The 20,150-nt window shown below is 49.9% G+C and overlaps 1 protein-coding gene and 1 long non-coding RNA gene across 5 annotated transcripts; one reads left to right on the forward strand and one right to left on the reverse strand.

Annotated features, from left to right (window-relative positions):
* Positions 1-3,492: 3,492 nt before the first annotated feature.
* On the reverse strand, positions 3,493-8,224 carry Gm12927. 3 transcript variants are annotated; one of them, XR_376592.4, is made up of 2 exons: positions 7,841-8,224; positions 3,493-3,759 (listed from the first exon to the last, which is right to left on the reverse strand). It is a non-coding gene; the product is annotated as a predicted gene 12927 (long non-coding RNA). The 3 variants fall into 3 exon arrangements; XR_376593.3 differs by lacking the exon at positions 7,841-8,224 and adding an exon at positions 6,476-7,501; XR_376591.3 differs by lacking the exon at positions 7,841-8,224 and adding an exon at positions 6,540-7,496.
* Positions 6,415-13,412, forward strand: Cldn19 (claudin 19). Of its 2 annotated transcripts, NM_001038590.1 has the most exons (5): positions 6,443-6,769; positions 7,860-8,024; positions 8,126-8,210; positions 9,782-9,934; positions 10,691-10,829. In NM_001038590.1, the coding sequence occupies exons 1-5, from the start codon at positions 6,547-6,549 to the stop codon at positions 10,737-10,739; spliced, it is 675 nt and encodes a 224-aa protein (NP_001033679.1). In that variant the 5' UTR covers positions 6,443-6,546; the 3' UTR covers positions 10,740-10,829. The 2 variants fall into 2 exon arrangements, with proteins under 2 accessions (NP_694745.1, NP_001033679.1); NM_153105.7 differs by having other exon boundaries at positions 6,415-6,769; positions 9,782-13,412.
* The last annotated feature ends 6,738 nt before the right edge of the window (positions 13,413-20,150 follow it).

The raw sequence follows: 20,150 nt of genomic DNA on the forward strand, positions 1-20,150 counted from the left end.
GGGCCCCGAGGCGAGGCAGAAGAAACAGCAAGGGACAGGGAGAGGGGCTTCAGCACTCAAGAGCCCTTGCAACTCTTGGCATTCTGGTCCCCATATCAGATGACTTATAACCTACCTGTAACTCCAGCTCCAGGGGATCTGATGCCCTCCTTTGGGACCAGCACATGGCATACACATATTCAAATAAAATCTTTTTTATTTAAAAAGGGGGGGGGGGGACAGCTTCTGCCTGGGTGGAGTGCACCAGGAAGACAAGATCTGAAGGGCCCAGCAGGGTTTTGATCTTGGAGCATCAACATGTGACTAACATTAAAAGCCTCCTTGGGCAGGGCAGTGGTAACCCATGCCTTTAATCCCAACACTCTGGGAGGCAGAGACAGGCCAGCCTGGTCTACAAAGTGAGTTCCAGGACAGCCAGAGTTACACAGAGAAACCCTGTCTTGAAAAACACAAGACAAAATAAAACTCTCCTTGGGTAATACGTGGAGAATAATCTGTTGGGCCAGGAACAGAGAGAGACAACCAAAGAGGTGCTGTTGAGTGATCAGGGGCAAAGGAAGAGAGCCTGGGCCTGGGCCAAAGCAGGAGTGGGAATGAAGACCAGGGTTAGCTCAGCTCCACGGTGCCAACAGGAGGTTGTCATAAGGTATGAGCAGAGGCGGTTGGCAGTTACGCCTCTAGACGGGGACCCCCAGGCAGAAGACAACAGATGGCAAGCTGCTGGAGGGAAGTGACCCATGGCCAGAGGAACCCAGGCTGGTGTCCTAAGGGTGAGTTTGGGGAGCATATAGCTGGTGTTTGAAACCAGAGAGGTACGCAGAGAAGTCAGAAGATAGCCCATCTAGAAGTGGTTTGGAGAACAGCAAGAGAGGTGTGTCCAGGCCCTCCAAGGGAAGTGAGCAGTGTGTTGGGAGCCAGTGAACTTCTGAGTGAAGGTGCACTGTTGCCATGAGCACAGCCATGTCAAAGATCTCAGTGCCTCAGACCCATGGGAGTGACAAATGGCTGACCTCTAGCTAAAACTGGTACCTGCAAGAAGCAACAACTGCAGATTCCTCATCCTGGATATTGACTGTACAGTGTCACCCCCTGCCCCAGAATCTTCCACTGAGGTGACTGTACAGTGTCACCCTCCCCCACCCCAGAATCTTCCTCTGAGGTGACTGCAGCAGGAGACTGCTCCCCTGCAGAAATCCTCTACCAAGATGAATTGCCCTCTTCCTCCTTGGTGCTGTATATGATACAGCAGCTGAGTTTCCAAGCCCGCCATCAGAGAGCACACAGCTTACCCCATCCCAGGTTTTATATACATGTCTGTCATTTCTTCACTCCCCATGGCCCCAGCCAGGTCAATCCCAAAACCTTGCAGATCAAGGCAGTAGTGACAAATGATGTCCGGAGGCTGAACAAGCTGAGAGTCGAAAGCCTGGAGTGATGGTGCTTGTCTGTCACCCTAGCGCTTCACAGGTGGACAGACGCTGACTGGAGTTCAGGGCCAGTCTTGACCACACAGTGAGTCTGAGGCCAGCCTAATCTACATCTGTATTTGACAACAGGGAAGTCAGAGAGAATTTCCCAGAGATGTTTTAGTGGGGTGGTGTGCACAAAAGATGACCAAGAAAGACTTGGAGGAAGAGCTTGGAGACTCTTTGCAGGAGTTAGCAGAGGGTGAACTGGAAGGCTAGGTAGACTGTCTCTCAGACTGAGACAGTGTGCCAGTGGACTGACTCAGACCACATGCTCACTGCTACTGAGCTCACATACTCATGCTCCATTATTGCTCCCCTCTGTCTGACGTGGGTGAAGTGCTTGCTGTCCAGAGGCCTAAAGGATACACTAAAGGGGCTTGCAGCTGGCCTGGGCACTGAGCTGAGTAATACTCCTGAACTTGAAAGGATGTGACCGAGTTGTTTTCTCATCAAAACAGAGAGGTAATTCATGTGCTGAGGCTAAGATGCCCAAAAATACTTGCAAAAGAATTCTTACACAGCACCCAACACAGTAGAAACAGTTCCACATTACTGCATTGGCCTTACCTGGTGTTTCAGAAGTTTCTATATTGGTGAAGATGGCTTTTGTAATTTCTTTTTGTCTGGTTGGTTGGTTGGTTGGTTGGTTGGTTGGTTGGTTGTTCTTTTGAGACATGGTTTCTCTACATGCTCCCACTGTCCTGGAACTCTCTCTGTAGACCAGGCCGGCCTCAGACTCAGAGATCTGCTTGCCTCTGCCTTCCAAGTGCTGGGATGAAAGGTGCACCATTTGTGCCCGACCGACTGGCTTTTACAAATTCAATGCATACTAACTACAGAGGGACAGCACACTACCCCTATTGAGCTTCCAAAGGGTAAGGTGTTTTCAGTGACAACAGGACCAAGGTAAATGTATGCAATTAGGCTAGGATGCTCATTCAGAAGCAGTGGGTGGTGGCAAGGTCCCAGCTGAGATACAACTGCATGTGCTTGGTCCATGTTTAGGAAAACATGCGGTTGTGCAGGTCAGCAATATGAGGAAACTTGCTTAGGATGGAGACAGCCTGTAGGAGTGTCACAGGGCATACGGAGCAACTCAGCAAACCCAGGGCAGATATGAGCATTGCACTCTGGTGCCCAGGGAAGGTGTAGATCTGGGGTGGGAGTGGGGGTCAACCAGAGATCAGTGTACAGTGCTGTTGTCCCCAAGGAGTGAAGACATCTTTGGACTGCCCCATGCACTGCGAAGTGTCCTTGCCCTGGTTAGACTGTGGAGACATCTGAGACTCCTAATGCAACCTCACATTCACTATGGGCCTTGGGAAGAAAGAAAGCAATTTGCCAACTGCAGTGGATAGGAATGTGCAGAGGATCATGGGATTCCAGTTTGGCTGTTCCACTATGCCCGGACAGGCAGAACAGTTGGGGGGCGGCACATGGTTGGGCATCCTGCTTTCTTACTGTGTGGCCCACGGTAAGTCATTTCTGTCCCGAGCCTGTGGTTGTGCAGAAACTTAACCCAGTTTGGGGTGGTAAAGTTGGCACCACTTCTCAGCCTCCAACTTCCCATGGCAGCTGCAGGAAAAGTAATAGATTGCCATGGACTGAGTCAGACCCTCTTAATCAGTCATGAGCAAGGATGGTGGACCAGTCCCTGCTATTTCATTACGAGAGAGGTAAAACCAATGACTCTTCATACCAACCTATCAATGATCAACACATTCCTACCAAGGCCACCCTCAGCCCAGCACAATGGTGAAAGAGGTGGCAGCCAGTTCCCACCCTTAAGCAGTCTGCCATGCCAGGATGAAGCGGCACCAGGGAAGGTTCCACCCTAGAGTCAATACCTTGGGAACAGCTTGGATCAGCCACAGTTCTGACCATTTGTGATCCGAAGAACCTCATGAACCAGATAGGAAAGTGGAATCACCACCATTCTTTTCCGTGGAGGAATCAGACTAAGACAAGCTGTGACCTGCCTAATGTCACACACTTTTCAGTAGCCAAGGAAAAGCCAGCACCCTCCGGAAGTGAAAGCACTTGATTTATTTACTTTTAAACTGTGACTTGTGTCTACCCCAGGCAGTTCCCGTCAGCTCTGATGGGAGGCTGGGCTAGGGACCCTGAGCCATCAGCTCTCTATGCATGCCTGAGAGTTACTGGGCTGCAGAACCACGGAGAATGGAGGGTTCCCTAGGGTGGAGAAGCTGTGCTGCTTGGGCTAAGAAACTTGTAGCCTCAGGAGTAGGTCTTGAATTCCAGATGGCTTTGGAACACTGGTACAGGAAGGCTGTTGGTGAAGCAGAGAATATTCAGGTAGAACAGACCCAAATCTCAAATGACAAAGGAAAAAAAAAAAACTGCAGGAGTTTCAGGGGACGATATAAGAATCGTGGAACCTTACGCTGGCTGGTGGTGAATTAACCTAACCCGGCACTCTGGAGGCAGAGGCAGGTGTATCTTTCTGAGTTCCAGGCCAGCCTGGTCTATAGAGCTAGTGCCAGGATAGCCAGGGCTACACACATGAGAAGAAAAAGTAATTATGGAGGCTCTGGGTTTTTAGTCTGGGGATGACCTGAAGGAAGGAAGGTGTAGACAGACAGGCTTCCTGCTGCCCCTCAGGCTTCAAATCTGGGACACATTAGCTCTGGGGACAATGAGCACCATCCCCTCCACCTCAGCTCTCACATGTCTGGAGACAGGGGTCACAGCTAGTGTTCAGTGTGGTCCTGATGCTCCAGAACTCAGGGATCTGACCAGTGTGTCCAAGGTCAGAACGAGGCTTGGTTCTTCCTCACAGAGAACTCTTTGCCAGAGGCCAAGGCTCAGCTTGGGGAGAGAGGAACTTGTCTGGCCTTTCCAATAGCCTCTGTAGAGTTGCTACCAGTGCAGACCCTCTGACTCCCCTAAGCTTCATGCCAGCTCAGCAAAACAGTATCTCTTTTTTGGGGGTGGTGGTGGATGAGGCAGGGTTTCTCAGTGAAGTCCTGGAACTCACTCTGTAGACCAGGCTGGCCTCGAACTCAGAGATCCGCCTGACTCTGCCTCCCGAGTGCTGGGATTAAAGGCATGTGCCACCACTGCCCGGCTTTTAATGATGAAGATGCTGAACTCCTCAGTTGTCTCATTAGTAGGGAGCAGCTTATGAGGCACTCCCATCCCTATCCCCACTCCCTCCAAAAGGCAGAAAGGCAAAGACATGGGGAGAGGCCATAGGAACCAGCACCTACACAGCCCAGTTACCTGCCTAGTTGGAAGGTCTGCCTTGAGGTTACCTGAGCCTTACTACCCCCAGGAGTCTTTTGCTTGTATCTCCTGCCTCACTCTGGGCTCTGGTAATCTCCCCTGTTTCCTTTGGTTCTGTTGTCTTATCGTTCATGGCAGGAGAATTTGAAGTCTGAACCATCTTTTCTGTCACCCTTCTGGCCCCCACTGCTATTTTGGGGATTGGCCAGCTACTCTAAGAAGCAGGTCCAGTGTGCACAAGAAGTCAGAGGGACCCAGTGTGTGGCACTGTCTACCAAACAGCACTCGCCCCTTACCCAGCTTCCCCCAGGTCCCTGGAGCTGAGCTGGAGCTGCAGGCCATACCAGGGGCCCACGCCCTGAGCAGGCACATAGGCTTGCCATTGTCTGAGAGTGCCAGGCACCCACGTGAGGAATGTAAGGCAGCAGGCTGGGGGTTTGTCCCTGCTGTGGGGGTTGAAGGTGTGGGGGAGGAAGCTGGCCATGTTGCAGCTCAGGAAAGGCAGTGGGATGGATGCAGGGGATGTAAGAGAGGTGGCTGGGAGGCTGGAGCGGGAGCAGGGGTGTGACATTCCTCCTGCACCCATGCCAAGCCTGTGGGGCTGAAATGAACGTGAGAGGATTGCTAATGAGACCCAGGGGAGTTAAACATTCCCTGCTCCCGAGGGCTGAGTGAGAAGGGGCGGGCAGGGGTCTAGGAGCGGTGAGCCTGAACCCCAGGAATGCACAGAGGCCCCTGCCCCTGCCAGGCTGTTCTGGAGCTAGGGGCCAGGGCCTGCTGTCTCAGGTCCCAGCAGGAGCTGCTGAACCAGCCAGCAAAGGGATTAACTGGCTGAGCAGTTCTTCTTCCTCCAAGTTCAGGACAGATGCTGGCGCAGATCTCCCCAGCTCCCCACCACGTCCTGAGGCTGGCAGACAGCTACCACTGGCCCAGTTACTGTGGGTCCCTCTTCTGACTCCTCAGATCGCAGACAGACCCCATAGCACATCTTCCCTGCTTTGGCCTCTCCCATTTTGATAGACATGGTTTCCAGGTACCTAGGACTCTTCTCCCCAGCAGCTCATATTTAACTGAGTCTCTGCACATCTGGCCTTAAAGCCCTGATCCAAAACTAACTCCAGGGGATCTAGGTCAGTGGTAGAGTGCTTGCCTAGCATGTACAACAAAGCCTGGTTTCCATACCCAGCACACACACACACACACACACACACACACACACACACACAGAGAGAGAGAGAGAGAGAGAGAGAGAGAGGAAGAGAGAGAGAGAGAGAGAGAGAGAGAACTCTATAGTTTTTTCCTGCTGTAACTAAAATTTCTTTCTTTTTCTGTCCTCAAGTCAGTGGGCAAGAAACCGCCGCTTCAGATCAGGCACTGAAGCACAGCAAAGCCATCCACTGAGCTGGTGCTGGGGAAGGGATTAGGAGAATCCCAGAGCACTGGAATCACTCCTAAAGGGGTTTCCCTGGTTAAAAGGGGGAAGAGTCACTCCTCCTAGCCCCTCCCTTCCTTACTATTGAGACAGGGAGGGCAGGGGTACCCCAGCTTGGATCCTAGGTTCTACCCTCCACTCCCAAGAAACTGGGCGAAAAGAGCTCTGCTGGGGACTGTCTGTGGGCGGGTTTTGGCCTTTTCCAGCCCCAAGGCCGCCCCCTGCATTCTGGAATCAGCAGCCACTGCCTCTGCTGGCCAGCCAGCCATCCCCTCTCCTCCTCTCCTCCTGTGCCACTTAGCTCCCCTTTTCCGGCTGTTCCTCTTACCATGACCACAACGCTCCTCCACACCCTGGCCCATCTCTGAGTCCTGGAACTCTCAGACTCCTACCTGGGCCATGGCCAACTCGGGCCTCCAGCTCCTGGGCTACTTCCTAGCCTTGGGCGGCTGGGTGGGCATCATCGCCAGCACTGCCCTGCCACAGTGGAAGCAGTCTTCCTATGCAGGCGATGCCATCATCACTGCCGTGGGCCTCTACGAAGGGCTGTGGATGTCTTGCGCCTCTCAGAGCACCGGGCAGGTGCAATGCAAACTCTACGATTCACTCCTGGCCCTGGACGGTAGGCCTCCGGTGGGAGCCGGGGAGGGGGCACTGACGGGGCACTGACTGGGCTGGGGAGGTTGTCGGCAAGCTTTTTCACAGCCTGTCCTTAGTGCTGGGTGGCACACTCCAGCCCCTGTGGGAGTCCCTAACTTCTGTCCTGTGTACACCGGAGAGTCCAGGCCAGTCAGGTCTCTAGGCTCTGAGGAGGCAGGAACACAAGAAGCTGGCAGCCTGGGCTCCCGGTCCTAATACCCACTCATTCAACCCTTGCGTTCTAATGTTCTCCTGTGTAACCAGGCCATTAATACACAGGGCATGGGAGGGTGGACTGAGATGAGGGTCTGGTTTCATAAGCCTGTTATCATTCTCCACTCCTCTTCTCTCCATATTCCATATTGACAGATATGTTTACACACACACACCGACACACACACACACACACACACACACACACGGACACACACACACACACGGACACACACACACACAGAGTCAGACACCATTACAGCTCTGACCTTGGGGACCATCGCACTTGCACTCCGACAGGGCTCAAAGTAGAGCCCACACAGTCAGTCCCACTCACACTGGTCCAGACAAACCACTGGCCTGCCTCCCTCAGGGATCTAAGTCTCCTGCTGCCTGGGGCCTAGAACTGACCAATACACTCCCAAAGAAAAAAGCATAGGATTCCATGATTGACAGGGACGATTGACAGGGTTGCTGCTGGGAACCAAGCTGGGTTTAGCTGGTTCTCAGGCACTTTCAGCTCTACCTCTGGTGATCCTGAGTGATACTCTGCCCCATCTCCTGCTGCTTGATTGAGGGTGTACCAGACCCAGGAGAAAGGAGCCAGTCAGGGCCGGTGGGAAACGGGGTCAGCAGTGACAATGACCTCACTCTGCCCCCTCTCCTCAAACACTCATTGTCTCTTCTCACAAGCAGGCAAGTGCTCAGGCCTCTTCAGGCTTCTACCCAAGCCCTTCCACGCCAGCTTCCTCTCATTTCAGGTCTAACACCTCCATTTTGCACCCCCCTACAACCCCACCACCCCACCACCCCTCTCCGAGTTCCCCACTCGTGCTCAGACCTTTCTTAACCTGCCTCAGGTCATATCCAGTCAGCACGAGCCCTGATGGTCGTGGCTGTGCTCCTGGGCTTTGTGGCCATGGTGCTCAGTGTCGTGGGCATGAAGTGCACTCGGGTTGGAGACAGTAACCCCACTGCCAAGAGCCGTGTGGCCATCTCCGGAGGTGCTCTCTTCCTCTTGGCAGGTGAGTGCCCAGCTTCCTCTCCCCTCTTGACTATGTGGCTAGCCCAGCTTTTGCGGCTGGCCGGCCCAGGCAGAGCTGAGCTTCCCTACTTGGTTCTTTAGGTCTCTGTACTTTGACTGCTGTCTCCTGGTATGCTACCCTGGTAACACAGGAATTCTTCAACCCCAGCACTCCTGTCAATGCCAGGTGAGTGCTGGGGCTGGGCCTCCTTCCTATCTGTCCTACCCGGGCCCAGGGCTGTCACTTGGAAGAGGAAATAGGTAACAGGCCCCAGCTAGTTTCTAAGAAAGGAGAGCCACGTGAAGTCTGAAGTCTAACTCCACGTTCTTGCCGGGGTGACCTGGATCACTTGTGACTTAGCCTTTTCCTGTCAGAACCAGGTCTCCTGTGGTTGGGAGGACCTAAGAGGTGATGAGGAGAGGGACTTCTCCCAGGGCTCAGCACACCTGGGCTTGTTTTACTTCCGTTAGTGTCAGCAGGCCAAGATGGCTTCCTGGAGGAGGAAGTAGAATGGGGGGGGGGGTGCTGGAAACATGAGACTGGAGAAAATAGCTAAGGTAAGGCCCAGCAGCTATGAGAATTTGCTCTTCATCCTGGGTAAGGCTGTAGCTGCCCTCTGCTGTGTGCAGGGAGGAGGCCAGTGCAGACAACTGGCTGCTGCCTTGCTTTCAGCAGGGGGCTCTGACTGAGGGAGGTAGCTTCAGGAAGCAGGCCATTTGTAAGGCCACTGGTGGGTGAAGGACTAGGTAAGAGATTTCAGATGGGCCTGAGTCTACCTGGGTTTTCCCTTCCTTTCAGCCCAGACAGGAGTGAAGAATGCTAGTTTCCAGGCCAGATGTCCTGCTCACTCTGGGGTGGGTAGGGGTGGTGGTGGGAAACGATGCTTGGGCTGTCTCCACAGCAAGGGTCCATGGAGAAGACAGAGATGAGAATTCAGACAAGAGATTGTATTCTGTCTAGTGGACAGCTACAGCACCAAGACCTGCCATACAAGGTCTAACTCAAGGAGCCAAGCTGGGACTGGGACCATCTCTTCAAGGACTCTCAGGGCTGCCTGGGCTGGATCCTGAGAGCACAGTTAAACCTGTCTGCACTCCAGTTCAGATTAAAGGCTCCTCCTGCTGTGTGTGTGCATGTGTGTGTGTGCACATGTGCATGTCTGTGCGTGTGTGCACGTGTGCGTGTGTGCATGTGCGTGAGTGTGTGTGCATGCTGAGGGGTGAGGGGAGCATGTAGGAGACTGAAAGGGGACTGCAAGACAAGCTCCTCAGTCAGGAGGTTCCAAATGAACTGGCCCTAAAGGTAGAGAAAGAGCTGGAAAGGTATTCTAGGAGACGAAGACCTGTACCAAGCCACAGAGGTGGAGAAACCCCAGGAGAATCAGGCTGGCTGGCAGGGATATGTGTGGAGAGAGCAGGCCAGGCAGAGGGCAACCATCTCCAGAGGGCAGTAAGGAACAGCCCTGACTAGATGCTGTTCTGTAGACCAAACCACCACCAAGAGAAAAAAGACAGCAGGTTGTTCCACTGTGCCCACCTGGATCTCTGTATCCACCAGATGAGAAAATGAGCCGAACTGCCCATCTGAGGTGTGAGCTATGTGGTGTGGACTTATTGATGGGGAGGGACACAGGGAGAGCTTGTGTGCTACCTTATGTGTACCAGGTGCTGGGGGTGGGGTAAAAGGACTCCCAAAAGGGTTGGAGCCAGGCAGGGCTGGGATTTGCAGCCCGATACAGTCCTTTCTACTTCTTACAGGTACGAATTTGGCCCAGCTCTGTTCGTCGGCTGGGCCTCGGCCGGCCTGGCCATGCTGGGCGGTTCCTTTCTCTGCTGCACATGCCCAGAGCCGGAGAGGGCGAACAGCATCCCACAGCCCTATCGCTCTGGACCCTCAACTGCTGCCAGAGAGTACGTCTGAGTCTGCCTACCCTGCCCAGCCCCCTCTCCCCAGCAACCCTCTTGCCCAGAACTCGAGCCAGACTAAACAATACCCTGGGCAGGGTAGATGGGGTATATGGATCCCTTGAACTCGGTCTGGAGCTCCAAACACCTGGTCCTCAACATAGCCTCTGAGTCAAAGAGACTCAGACACTCAAAGAGAGATCAGAGGCAAGACCCAGCCCACACGTGACCCAGTAAGGACCAGGCCTATTCTGTCGACACCAGAATGAGGACCAGGATTTATTCACTAGCTTAGCCACCAGCTCCTTCATTTGCCAACGTATTTGCTGAAGGACCCATCTGCCTGATACAGGCTGGGCCCTGAGGGCCTCCCAGCCACAGAAGGATCTCAGCGCACAGCACTCGAGGCCAGACAGCCTTCCATATTCCCTCCAATTCTCACAGCAAGCGCTTAGAAGAAGTACTCTGGGCTAAGGACTGTCTCCACATCAGACGTAAGGACACTGACCTTTAGTGAAACCTGGAGGCGTGGCTCTCCAATCTGTGAGAGTAGGCCTCAGCCTCTGACAGTCGGTTACCCAACATTGTTTGGATGCGCATACAGGTCACGAGGTCAGAGGTCAGACTGTCACTCCCACCCCTAGATAAGGGATTCGGGCAGGGCCGCCATCAAAATCCTGCTCCTGGCCCTGAACTCATGGTCTGACTCCCTCAACCTTCACTCATCCCACTAACCAGCGATTTCTCTCTTTTGACTTGCAGACCTGTTGTTAAGTTGCCCGCCTCGGTCAAGGGCCCCCTGGGTGTGTAAAGGCCAGGGTTCCAGCCAGGCCCTTCCCCCTACCACCTCTAGACTGTGTGTTTGATATTTTTGGAAAGAGAAGTGAACATTCGGCCCCAAGTGTGACATCATCCTATCTGTTCCCATGCGCCTAGGGTGGGGCCTGGACTAGGGAGGCCAAAGCCAGCTCTTGGGGCTGTAGAGGTGGGTTCCAGAGGTGGGGTACAGGCAGAGCAGGAGGCACTTAGGGTTCCTGCTTTGCATCTCTGCCTGCCCCCCCCCCCTTGGAGTCTGGTACCAGAACTTCCATGAAGGAAGATCACAGCTACCCCTGGTGGCCACCTAATGCCTGGTCTAGTAAGAGAGCAGGACCCCAGGGTGAGGAGCCCCTGGCCTGGAGACCATTCCATAGGTAAAATGTTCTAAGCCCTCCCTGGGAGTCCTCCTGAGGGAAAAGACAGTCTCTGTGAGGCCCAACTGGGGGCTGGGTCACAGCCCAGTGAGAGGACCCTGTAGTAGCTCCCTTGGTGAGGAAGGGAATGGAGAGGGACGTGGATGGCATCAGGACGGCCCTGAGCCAACTCCAAAGCCCCTCAGCTCAGCTCTTACCCTACTCCTGCAATGACTGTCAACGCTCCCGCACCCTGAAGTGTAGCCAGATGACAGGGCTTCAGGTCTTGAGGTCCAGGTAACAACGTATTAGAAAAGATTAAGTCCTTTGAGGGACTGAGGGAAACTAGCCCAGGTGAGCAGAGGGCCAACAGTGTCCTGCATCCTCAGGACCTCTATCCAGAGAGTGCTGGCCCCTGCTTTAACTCACAGGCTTCTGCCACCCAACCCTATCCCTGGACTCCAGGGCTGCCCCTCTCCTGGGATGAGGTGTCCACCACTATCTTCTCTTGCTTCTCACATGCCTTCCTAGGTCAGTGACCTAGTGACCATTTTCACTTCTAGTCTCTAACCATATCTCCCACCAAATTACTGAATCTCCAGGAGCCAGCTCAGCTTCTTGCTTCTGTGCAGTCTTGAGGTTCAAAGACCAAAACATCACAGATGCCAGTTGGGGGTGGGGTTGGGGGTGGGGGAAGCTGGTGCCCGAGAGCTGCTATGCTCAGGAAATCACCTATCTGCTGAACTGCTGACCAATTAATCTTCTGATTGATGGCAGCCGTCGGCCCCCATGGATACCTCTGGTCCTAAACAAGTTCCCCAAGTGAGAACCACAGAAGAGCCCCCTCCTGATGCCTGAGGCCGTCAGGTGGTCCTTGACCTTGGGTGCACACTGGAGTCATTTGGAAGTGGATGGCCAGCCTCCACTCAGACACAATGACTTAGTTGGTCTATGGACCCAGGCTTCAGGGTTCACACAGTTCCTTCGAAGTGTGTGGTTCAGATGAGGGGTGACTCCTTGAGGTCTACACTCCTGACCATTCTGAGGGATCTGCAGAGGGTGGAAGGAATCTACCAGAAGAGGGTGGGGGAGAGGCAAGACTAGAAAGGAAGTCCCATCGACCTCCTGCCTTTCCGGAGTCCTGGCCACTGGAGGAGACGCCTATATCCTTCCCATCAATGTCCCTTTGTGCTTAATGACTTTGAATCCTGTCACCCGTAGCCTGATTAACCCAGAGTTTGAAACCTGTGAACCAAATGTGACACAGATAGCCTCTCCCCAGGTCTGTTCCTTAGCAGCCCTTGGTCTTTGGTTGTGAGGCTGGCTGGAAGCCTTATGATCCCTCTTCACAGTCTGAGGGCTGGGAAGCTCAAGATTTGGTGGGGGGAGGGGGATGCAGGCAGGCTGTGCTGGCTACATCTTGTGGTTGTCAGGAGCAGGCGTGAAAGTTCAGAGCTCCTTGCAAGGAGAGGACCTGGCAGTGGGGTGGCATTGTCTGTTCCTCTATGAAAGGAAGCTCATTCCACTCTCACTGGAGACTGGAAGGACAGACAGTCACACGCCTTTGATGATTTTCACAACTAGTTTACACCCTGGTTAAAGAACGTGAGGTACTGGGGGTGAGTGGGAAGGAAGAGTGTGGGAGAAACTGAAGGAGTTTAAAGCTAAGAGTTTGGGGAATGGTATCTCCTGAAGCAACCCCATTCAACTGTCCAGTCTGCTGTTTACTGTTCTAATCTCAAGGCTGAAGGCTCCAGGAAAGACCGGGGAAGATGAGGTTCAAGACTCAGAAGGGTCCTAAAGCTATCGCTGCCACTGGCAAGTTAGGGGATGATCCTAAAGCCACTGCCGCCGCCGCTGTCGCTCCTTTAGTCCCAGAAGTGAAATTGGCAAGTTATACATTTTGATTCCAGAAGGACCATAGATAGCTATGTGTTCAGTTCCTGAAGTCCCAGGCCCTGGGGGAAGAGACCAGGAAGTCGTAGCCTGGGAAGAAGCTTGAAAATGGAGTGTGACATAATCAACTATGACGTATGGCTGAGACAATTTCAAGAAGTTATTACTATTACTTTTGTGTTACTTCGTGTGATAACGACGCTCAGTGTAGGCTTTTTTTTTTTTTTTTTTTTTTTTTTTTTGATCCTTATCTGGCAGAGGTACACACCTAAAAGGATGGCTGGATTTGCTTTAACCTCTTAGAACAGGTTCCGGGGCAAGGAGAGCTATGATGTTGGGAAGACAACAGCTGACAGGGTCCACCCTACCCGTTTGTATGTTTGCTAATGAAAGAAAAGTAAGAAATAAAAAGTTTCAAAAGACCCCCCGGGGTTTGCTGGCTGTCTTTACTCTGACCAAGGCATAAAGACTTTCATGTCTCACAGCACCTCAGACTCCTTCATTGTGCCACCTGGCCTGTTGGCCACTCACCACTGTGATCCCAACCCAGGTCTAGCAAGTGTGACATTTTAACAAGACCTCCATGCAGTGACAGCATGTTAAAGTCTGTGAAACATTGATGCGTGCTGCAGCTGACTGCATCGTGAGGATTTCCTTTGTTTGTTAGGTATAATGAAGGTGGTTTCCTGTTTGATTTTTTTTGTTTGTTTGGTTGGTTGGTTTTGTTTTTTTTTTTTTTTTTTTTTTTTTTTTTTTTAGACAAGGTCTCACTATGTGGCTCTGGCTAACCTGGAACTTATGCTGTAGACGGAGTTGGCCTCAAATTTACAGATTCGCAGCCTCTGTCTCCTGAGCGCCCAGCAAATTAAAACATTTTTTTGTTTTTAATTTTTATTTCTGTGCATGTGTCTTCACGGATGTATGGCATGTGAGTGCAGGTACCAACAGAGGCTGGAAGAGGGTGGGCCAGTAGAACTGGAGTGTATAGATGTCTGTGAAGCAAGTGAAGTGGACGCTGGGAACTGACCTTGGGTCCCCTGGAAAAAGCAGCCAGTGCTCTTAACCACTGACCCATATTTTTAGCTCAGCAAAAATTTGAGACAGGGTCCAAAAACTTGTGGTTATCCTATCTCCGCCTCCTGAGTGGTGGGATTTTAGGCATGCGCTACCATGCCTGTTTCATGCACTGCTGGGGACTAGGGACCAGACTCAGGGCTTCGGGCATTCTGGACAAGCACTAGGCCTACTGAACTGCATTCCCAGCTTCTCCACAAGAAATATCAATACTATCTTTCCTATTTCTGTGAAGAATGGCTTTGGGATTTTGATGGGGATTGTAATGAGTCTGTTGGCTGCTTTGGACAGGATAGCCATTTTCATGCTTTCATACATGCCCCATGCTTCCAGTCCACACGTGCAGAGAAAGCTCCCTTATTCTATTGCCTTCAGTTTCTCTCCTGTGTTTTAAAGTTTTTATTGTACTCATCTTCCAGTTCTTTGGTTAGGTTCTTCTTCTGCTGTCTTCTCTAAGCTATGGTGAGTGGAGCTGTTTCCCAGATTTCTTTCTTGGCATGCTTTTATGTATTTATTTGTATACAGGAAAGCTACTGCTTATTGTTAGTTGACTTTTGTATCCTGCTACTTAGTTGAACTGTTTATCGGCTCTAAGAGTTTTCTGGGTGGAGTCATCAGTGTCTCTTTGTTTCAACGCAAATGCTACTTCTGGGAAAGTAACCTTCTTACCCCAGGACGAGATGTTAGCTGAGACTGTTGCCTTCTGCAAACTCTCAGGGAGCTAATTTTATCTTCAGTGGTCCTTAGCCTAGAAACTTGCCTGGTGATTTTTCTTTAGATATTCTATTCTTCTGATTACAGATATCCAGCTGGTACATTTCTCTACAAGCACTGTCACTTTCTTTTCTTTTTTTTTCTTCCTTCCTTCCTTTCTTTCTTTCTTTCTTTCTTTCTTTCTTTCTTTCTTTCTTTCTTTCTTTCTTTCTTTCTTTTTTTTTTTCGAGACAGGGTTTCTCTGTGTAGCCCTGGCTGTCCTGGAACTCACTTTGTAGGCCAGGCTGGCCTCGAACTCAGAAATCCGCCTGCCTCTGCCTCCCAAGTGCTGGGATTAAAGGCGTGTGCCACCACGCCCAGCGCACTGTCACTTTCTGAGTTATTCTTGAGGGTTAAAGACTCAGTGTGGAGTCAGGAAAACATGCACAGTGCAGCTTACACACTTGCCACAGTCTTCTAGTTCTCTCTCCTTGCTGGGTGTGTGCTACATATCTTCTGATACTGGTATCTGGAAATCCCATGGCTCCTTTTCTAATTTTTTTTTCCTACTGGACCTAGTTCATGTCTTTTCTCATAGGTAATGCCATGTCTTATGTATGTGTCTTTAAACTGGTGCTATATTCAAAGGAAAAAATTTTCATAGAGACAATGCAAACCTAGCACAACAGAACTTTCATTCAGTAACTTTCTTTCAACAGGTGCCTGAAGGCAGGAGCAACTCAGGAACATCCTTATTAAAAATTAAAGCTCTGCCGGGTGTGGTAGCGCATGCCTTTAATCCCAGCCCTTGGGAGGCAGAGGCAGACAGATTCTGAGTTTGAGGCCAGCCTGGTCTACAAAGTGAGTTCCAGGACAGCCAGGGCTATACAGAGAAACCCTGTCTCGAAAAAACAAACAAACAAACAAACAAACAAATAAATAAAAATTAAAGCTCCTTAGATTCTTAGATGCATGGATGACACTCCAGTGAGTGTCAGTTTAAATGACTAGTTTGGAATGTTCACATAAGGTCCCTAACACAAAGCGCAGGCTGGGTTACGAGACTTGTCACATTTGGTGAGCCTGGATTGGAATGTCACCCTCCTCCAGGTCAATATTAGAGATGAACAATGTGTCTAGGATGAGAGCACCCCTGAGCATCTGTGTCACCACAATCTCTTGGAAACTGTTCAGAAAGAACACACATGTGTAATCAGTCTCCCCCCCCCCACTCTCTCTCTCACACACACACACACACACACACACACACACACACACACACAGAGCTTACAAGATATCTTGGTGGAAGGTTAGAACTGACTCTTGCAAGTTGTCCTCTGATCTCCAGTACATGTATCTCCCAACACTCAATCACTTACTCAGCCAATCACTGTAGTAAAAATGGTGTTTATAGTGGAGCTCTGTGAATCGAGGCCAGCTTAGTCTGCAGAGTGTTTCAGAACAGACATGGCTACACAGAGAAACCTTGTCTCAGAAAACAAACACAATTGTATTTATAAAGTACTTTGTCTGATTTTCTTACTTATGTCTCAGCACTGCCTTGAAGTCAGACATTGATCTTTAATCTGGACAAGGGAATCCTGGCCCTTAGGAAGCTGAGATTTGGGTCCTACATTGCAAGTCCCAGGACACCTGGGCTACATTCAGAGTGAGTCCCTGTCACAAACAAACAAATGAACAAAGTCTGCTGTGGGATACATGCCTATAATTTCAGCACGTGGGAGGTAAAGGCAGAAAAATCAGAAGTTCAAGACCAACCTGAGCCTATTCTGCTACACAGTGGATTTAGGGCCACCCAGGCTCCATGAAACCTTGTCTCAAAATAACAACTACCACAAAAGGAGGACAATGAGAAAAATGGCTGGAGAGATGGCTCAGCAGGTTAGAGCACTTGTTGCTTCTGCTAAGGATACAGGCTGAGTCTCAGCATCCACATGGTGGCTTCCAGCCATCTGGAACTACAGTTGCAGGGGATCTGACACCTTCTTTTGACCTCTGACAGGAACCATGCACACATATGATGCACATATGTAGGCAAAGCCCAGGTGCACAGAAAATAAAAAATAATAACCCACACACAAAATAACAATTATTAAAATGTTTAAAAAAAATAGTACCGGATAACTTCAGAATACATTTTAAAAGTAATATTCAATTAGAACAATTTTATTTTCCTCTTTTATATGACAATTTTGCATTACAATCCAAACTCACAGAAGAACTATTAGATATTAAAATACCACATAACCACCTTAAAACATCACCTCTTTACTTTTTAAAGATTTATTTATCTTATATAAGTACCCTGGAGCTGTCTTCACAGACACACCAGAAGAAGGCATCAGATCCCATTACAACCATGTGGTTGCTGGGAATTGAACTCAGGACCTCTGGAAGGGCAGTCAGAGCTCTTAACCGCTGAGCCATCTCTCCAGACCCACCTCTTTACTTTTGCTTTTCTTGAGACAAGGTCTCCCTCTATAGCTTTGGCTTCTTGGAACTCACTATGTGGACCAGGCTGGCCTTGAACTCACAGATCCACTTGCCTTTATCTTGACTGTACCTGGTGTCATTTTCTTGGTAACTGCTCTGAATAGAGTGAAATGGAATCTTGGAAGTAGGTTGCATTTCCCTGATTCCTAAGGATGTCCAAGTATTTATTAGCTGCTGTATTTCTTTTGAGAATGGTTTATTTAGTAGATAGCTAATACTGTCAACCCCACAGAACCTGGAATCACTTAAGACTCAAGTCTCTATTCATGCTTGTAAGGGATCATCCACATTAGGTAAATCAAGGTAGGGAGACGCATCTTAGCTGTGAGCAGCAACGTTTTTCCTGGCTGTGGTCCTGGACTGAGTCAAAAGGAGAAAACGAGAACAGTACAAGCATAGGCTGGCCTCGAACTCTGAAATCCGCCTGCCTCTGCCGCCTGAGTGCTGGGATTAAAGGCGTGCACCACCACACCCAGCTTGCAAGCATCTTCTGTTTTGGCCTCTTGAACTTGCACACAGTGTCAACGGCAGTCAGTGGGCAGCCTGCCTTCGTGTTCGCTTCAGTTACTGCCTCCAGCTTCCTGCCCTGACTTCCCTCCGTGGAGTGTAAGCTGTAAGGTAAACCCTTCAATCCTAAATTGGTTTTGGCCAATGTTTTATCTCGGTATCGGAAAGCAAACTACAGCCTGTCAGCCTGGATAAGCCCTGTAAGTCGGGAGCTTTGCTGCAGCAATGAGGAAAGTAACCTATACGCTTCATTGGCCTTTAACTTTTGCAGATCTTTATGCAGGTTACAGACGTTATTTCTGTCCTGGGATTAGTGTTTCCCCACCCTGGAGCCTTTCTTTGCACCCTAGTGGTTCTTTTGTTTGTTTATATCCTCCTCGTTTAACATTTTTTTCTATTACTTATTTATTTTTGGTTTCCTAGACAGGGTGTTTGTGTAGCCCTAGCTAACCCAGAACTCATTTTGTAGATCAGGCTGGCCTCAAACTCAGTGTGATCCGCCTGTCTCTGCCTCCTACACGCTGGGATTAAAGGCGTGTGCCCCCACCGCCCGGCTCCATTTTCCAGATTTTTAAAATGATTTAGAAGTATTCCTTCAGGCTGGTGAGATTGCTCAGTGGTTAAGAGTGCCGACTGCTCTTCCAAAGGTCCCGAGTTCAAATCCCAGCAACCACATGGTGGCTCACAGCCATCTGTAACGAAATCTGATGCCCTCTTCTGGAGTATCTGAGGACAGCTACAGTGTACTTACATATAATAAATGAATAAATCTTATAAAAAAAAAAAAAGAAGTATTCCTTCATATGGACTTCATTGGAATCTCTAGAAACACATTTCAGTTCTAATTTTATTAATTTGGGTATTTTCTTTCTTTTGTTAATCTTATGGTTTCATTATTAATGAACTGAGTCTTTTTTTTGGGGGGGGGGTTGTTTTGTTTTGTTTTGTTTTGGTTTTTGGTTTTTCGAGACAGGGTTTCTCTGTATAGCCCTGACTGTCCTGGACCTCACTCTGTAGACCAGGCTGGCCTCGAACTCAGAAATCCGCCTGCCTCTGCCTCCCGAGTGCTGGGATTAAAGGCGAGCACCACCACGTCCGGCTGAACTAAGTCTTTATCCTATTCATTGTTCTTCTAGCTTGTTTCATAATTCCTGCCTTATTACCTTCTGCCATCTTCTGCTTCTGAGATTGCTCAGGTTTTTAGAACCATGGACATATGGCTGGGCAGAAAGCAGGGCAGAGGAGAAGACTGGGTAAAGTTTACCATGCAAGCATAGGGCTGGAGTTCAGACAGCCAGCACCTGCAAGAGAAGAAGCCAGGTGCAGAGGTGCACCTATGGGGTAATCACATATGTATGGGGTAATGAAGGCGCTGCCATGCCATCATTAGGTTACTTGAGATCTGACTTTTAAAATATTTATGTTGGGGCATATGTACACATTTTTGTTATGTGCATGTGCAAATGTGTGCATGTTAGGATCAGAGGCTAACACTGAATATCTGTGCTGCTTCACCCTAGTTTTTGAGACAGGGTCTCTTTCAAACTGGAGCTCACTAACCTGACTAGATTGGCCACTAAACACACCATCGACCTTCCTCCCTGCTCCCCAGATGTGAATCACCACACCTGGCTTTTCTCTCTGCAGGTGCTGGCAGTCTGAACTTAGGCCTCACACTCACAACTGTACGGCCCTCTTACAACTGCCTGGCCATGTAGCCATGGCTCCAGCAGACTGTACCATCACCCCATGGTGGTAATGTTCAGTGTCTATGTATCTGTCAGCATCTGCTATGCTTCCTGCTGTTGACTTCTATTTCACTGTACTAAGATCCAGCAAATGAGAGAAACGGAATTCAGTTTTTATTTAGTAAACCTTAATTTACTAAACAAATGTATTTGGTAAATCTTAATTTGTGGCCTAGAGTGTGTTTTAGAGAATACTGGCTGAGAAACCAATGTGCACTGACTGTCTTTGGATGGAATATGATGTAATTTAGCCGTTTCTTTGCTAAGATGACCCATCTAAAGATCAGAATGGTAGAATTACTGCTAGGATTTATCTGGCCCTTCATGGCAATTAGTGTTTGATAAAAGCAGGAGCCAACATTTGGTGTATACTTACAACCATGACAACTCCAATTAACTACTCCCTTTATTATCATGTAGTGACCTATCTTGTAGTTTTAGTCTGGTCTGTTTTATCAGCTAGGTAAATCAACTTTTAATGTGTTTGTTATTGAAGTCTATAAACTGACTTCCCACTGTAGGCTTATTTATTTTCCAAGACAGGGTTTCACCATGTAGTTCTGGATGGCCTGGAACTATGTAGACCAAGTTAGCTTCCAACCCACTGGCGTGTCACAC

This window comes from Mus musculus, chromosome 4 (genome assembly GCF_000001635.26).
Source record: "Mus musculus strain C57BL/6J chromosome 4, GRCm38.p6 C57BL/6J".
In the NCBI taxonomy this organism is placed as follows: domain Eukaryota; kingdom Metazoa; phylum Chordata; class Mammalia; order Rodentia; family Muridae; genus Mus; species Mus musculus.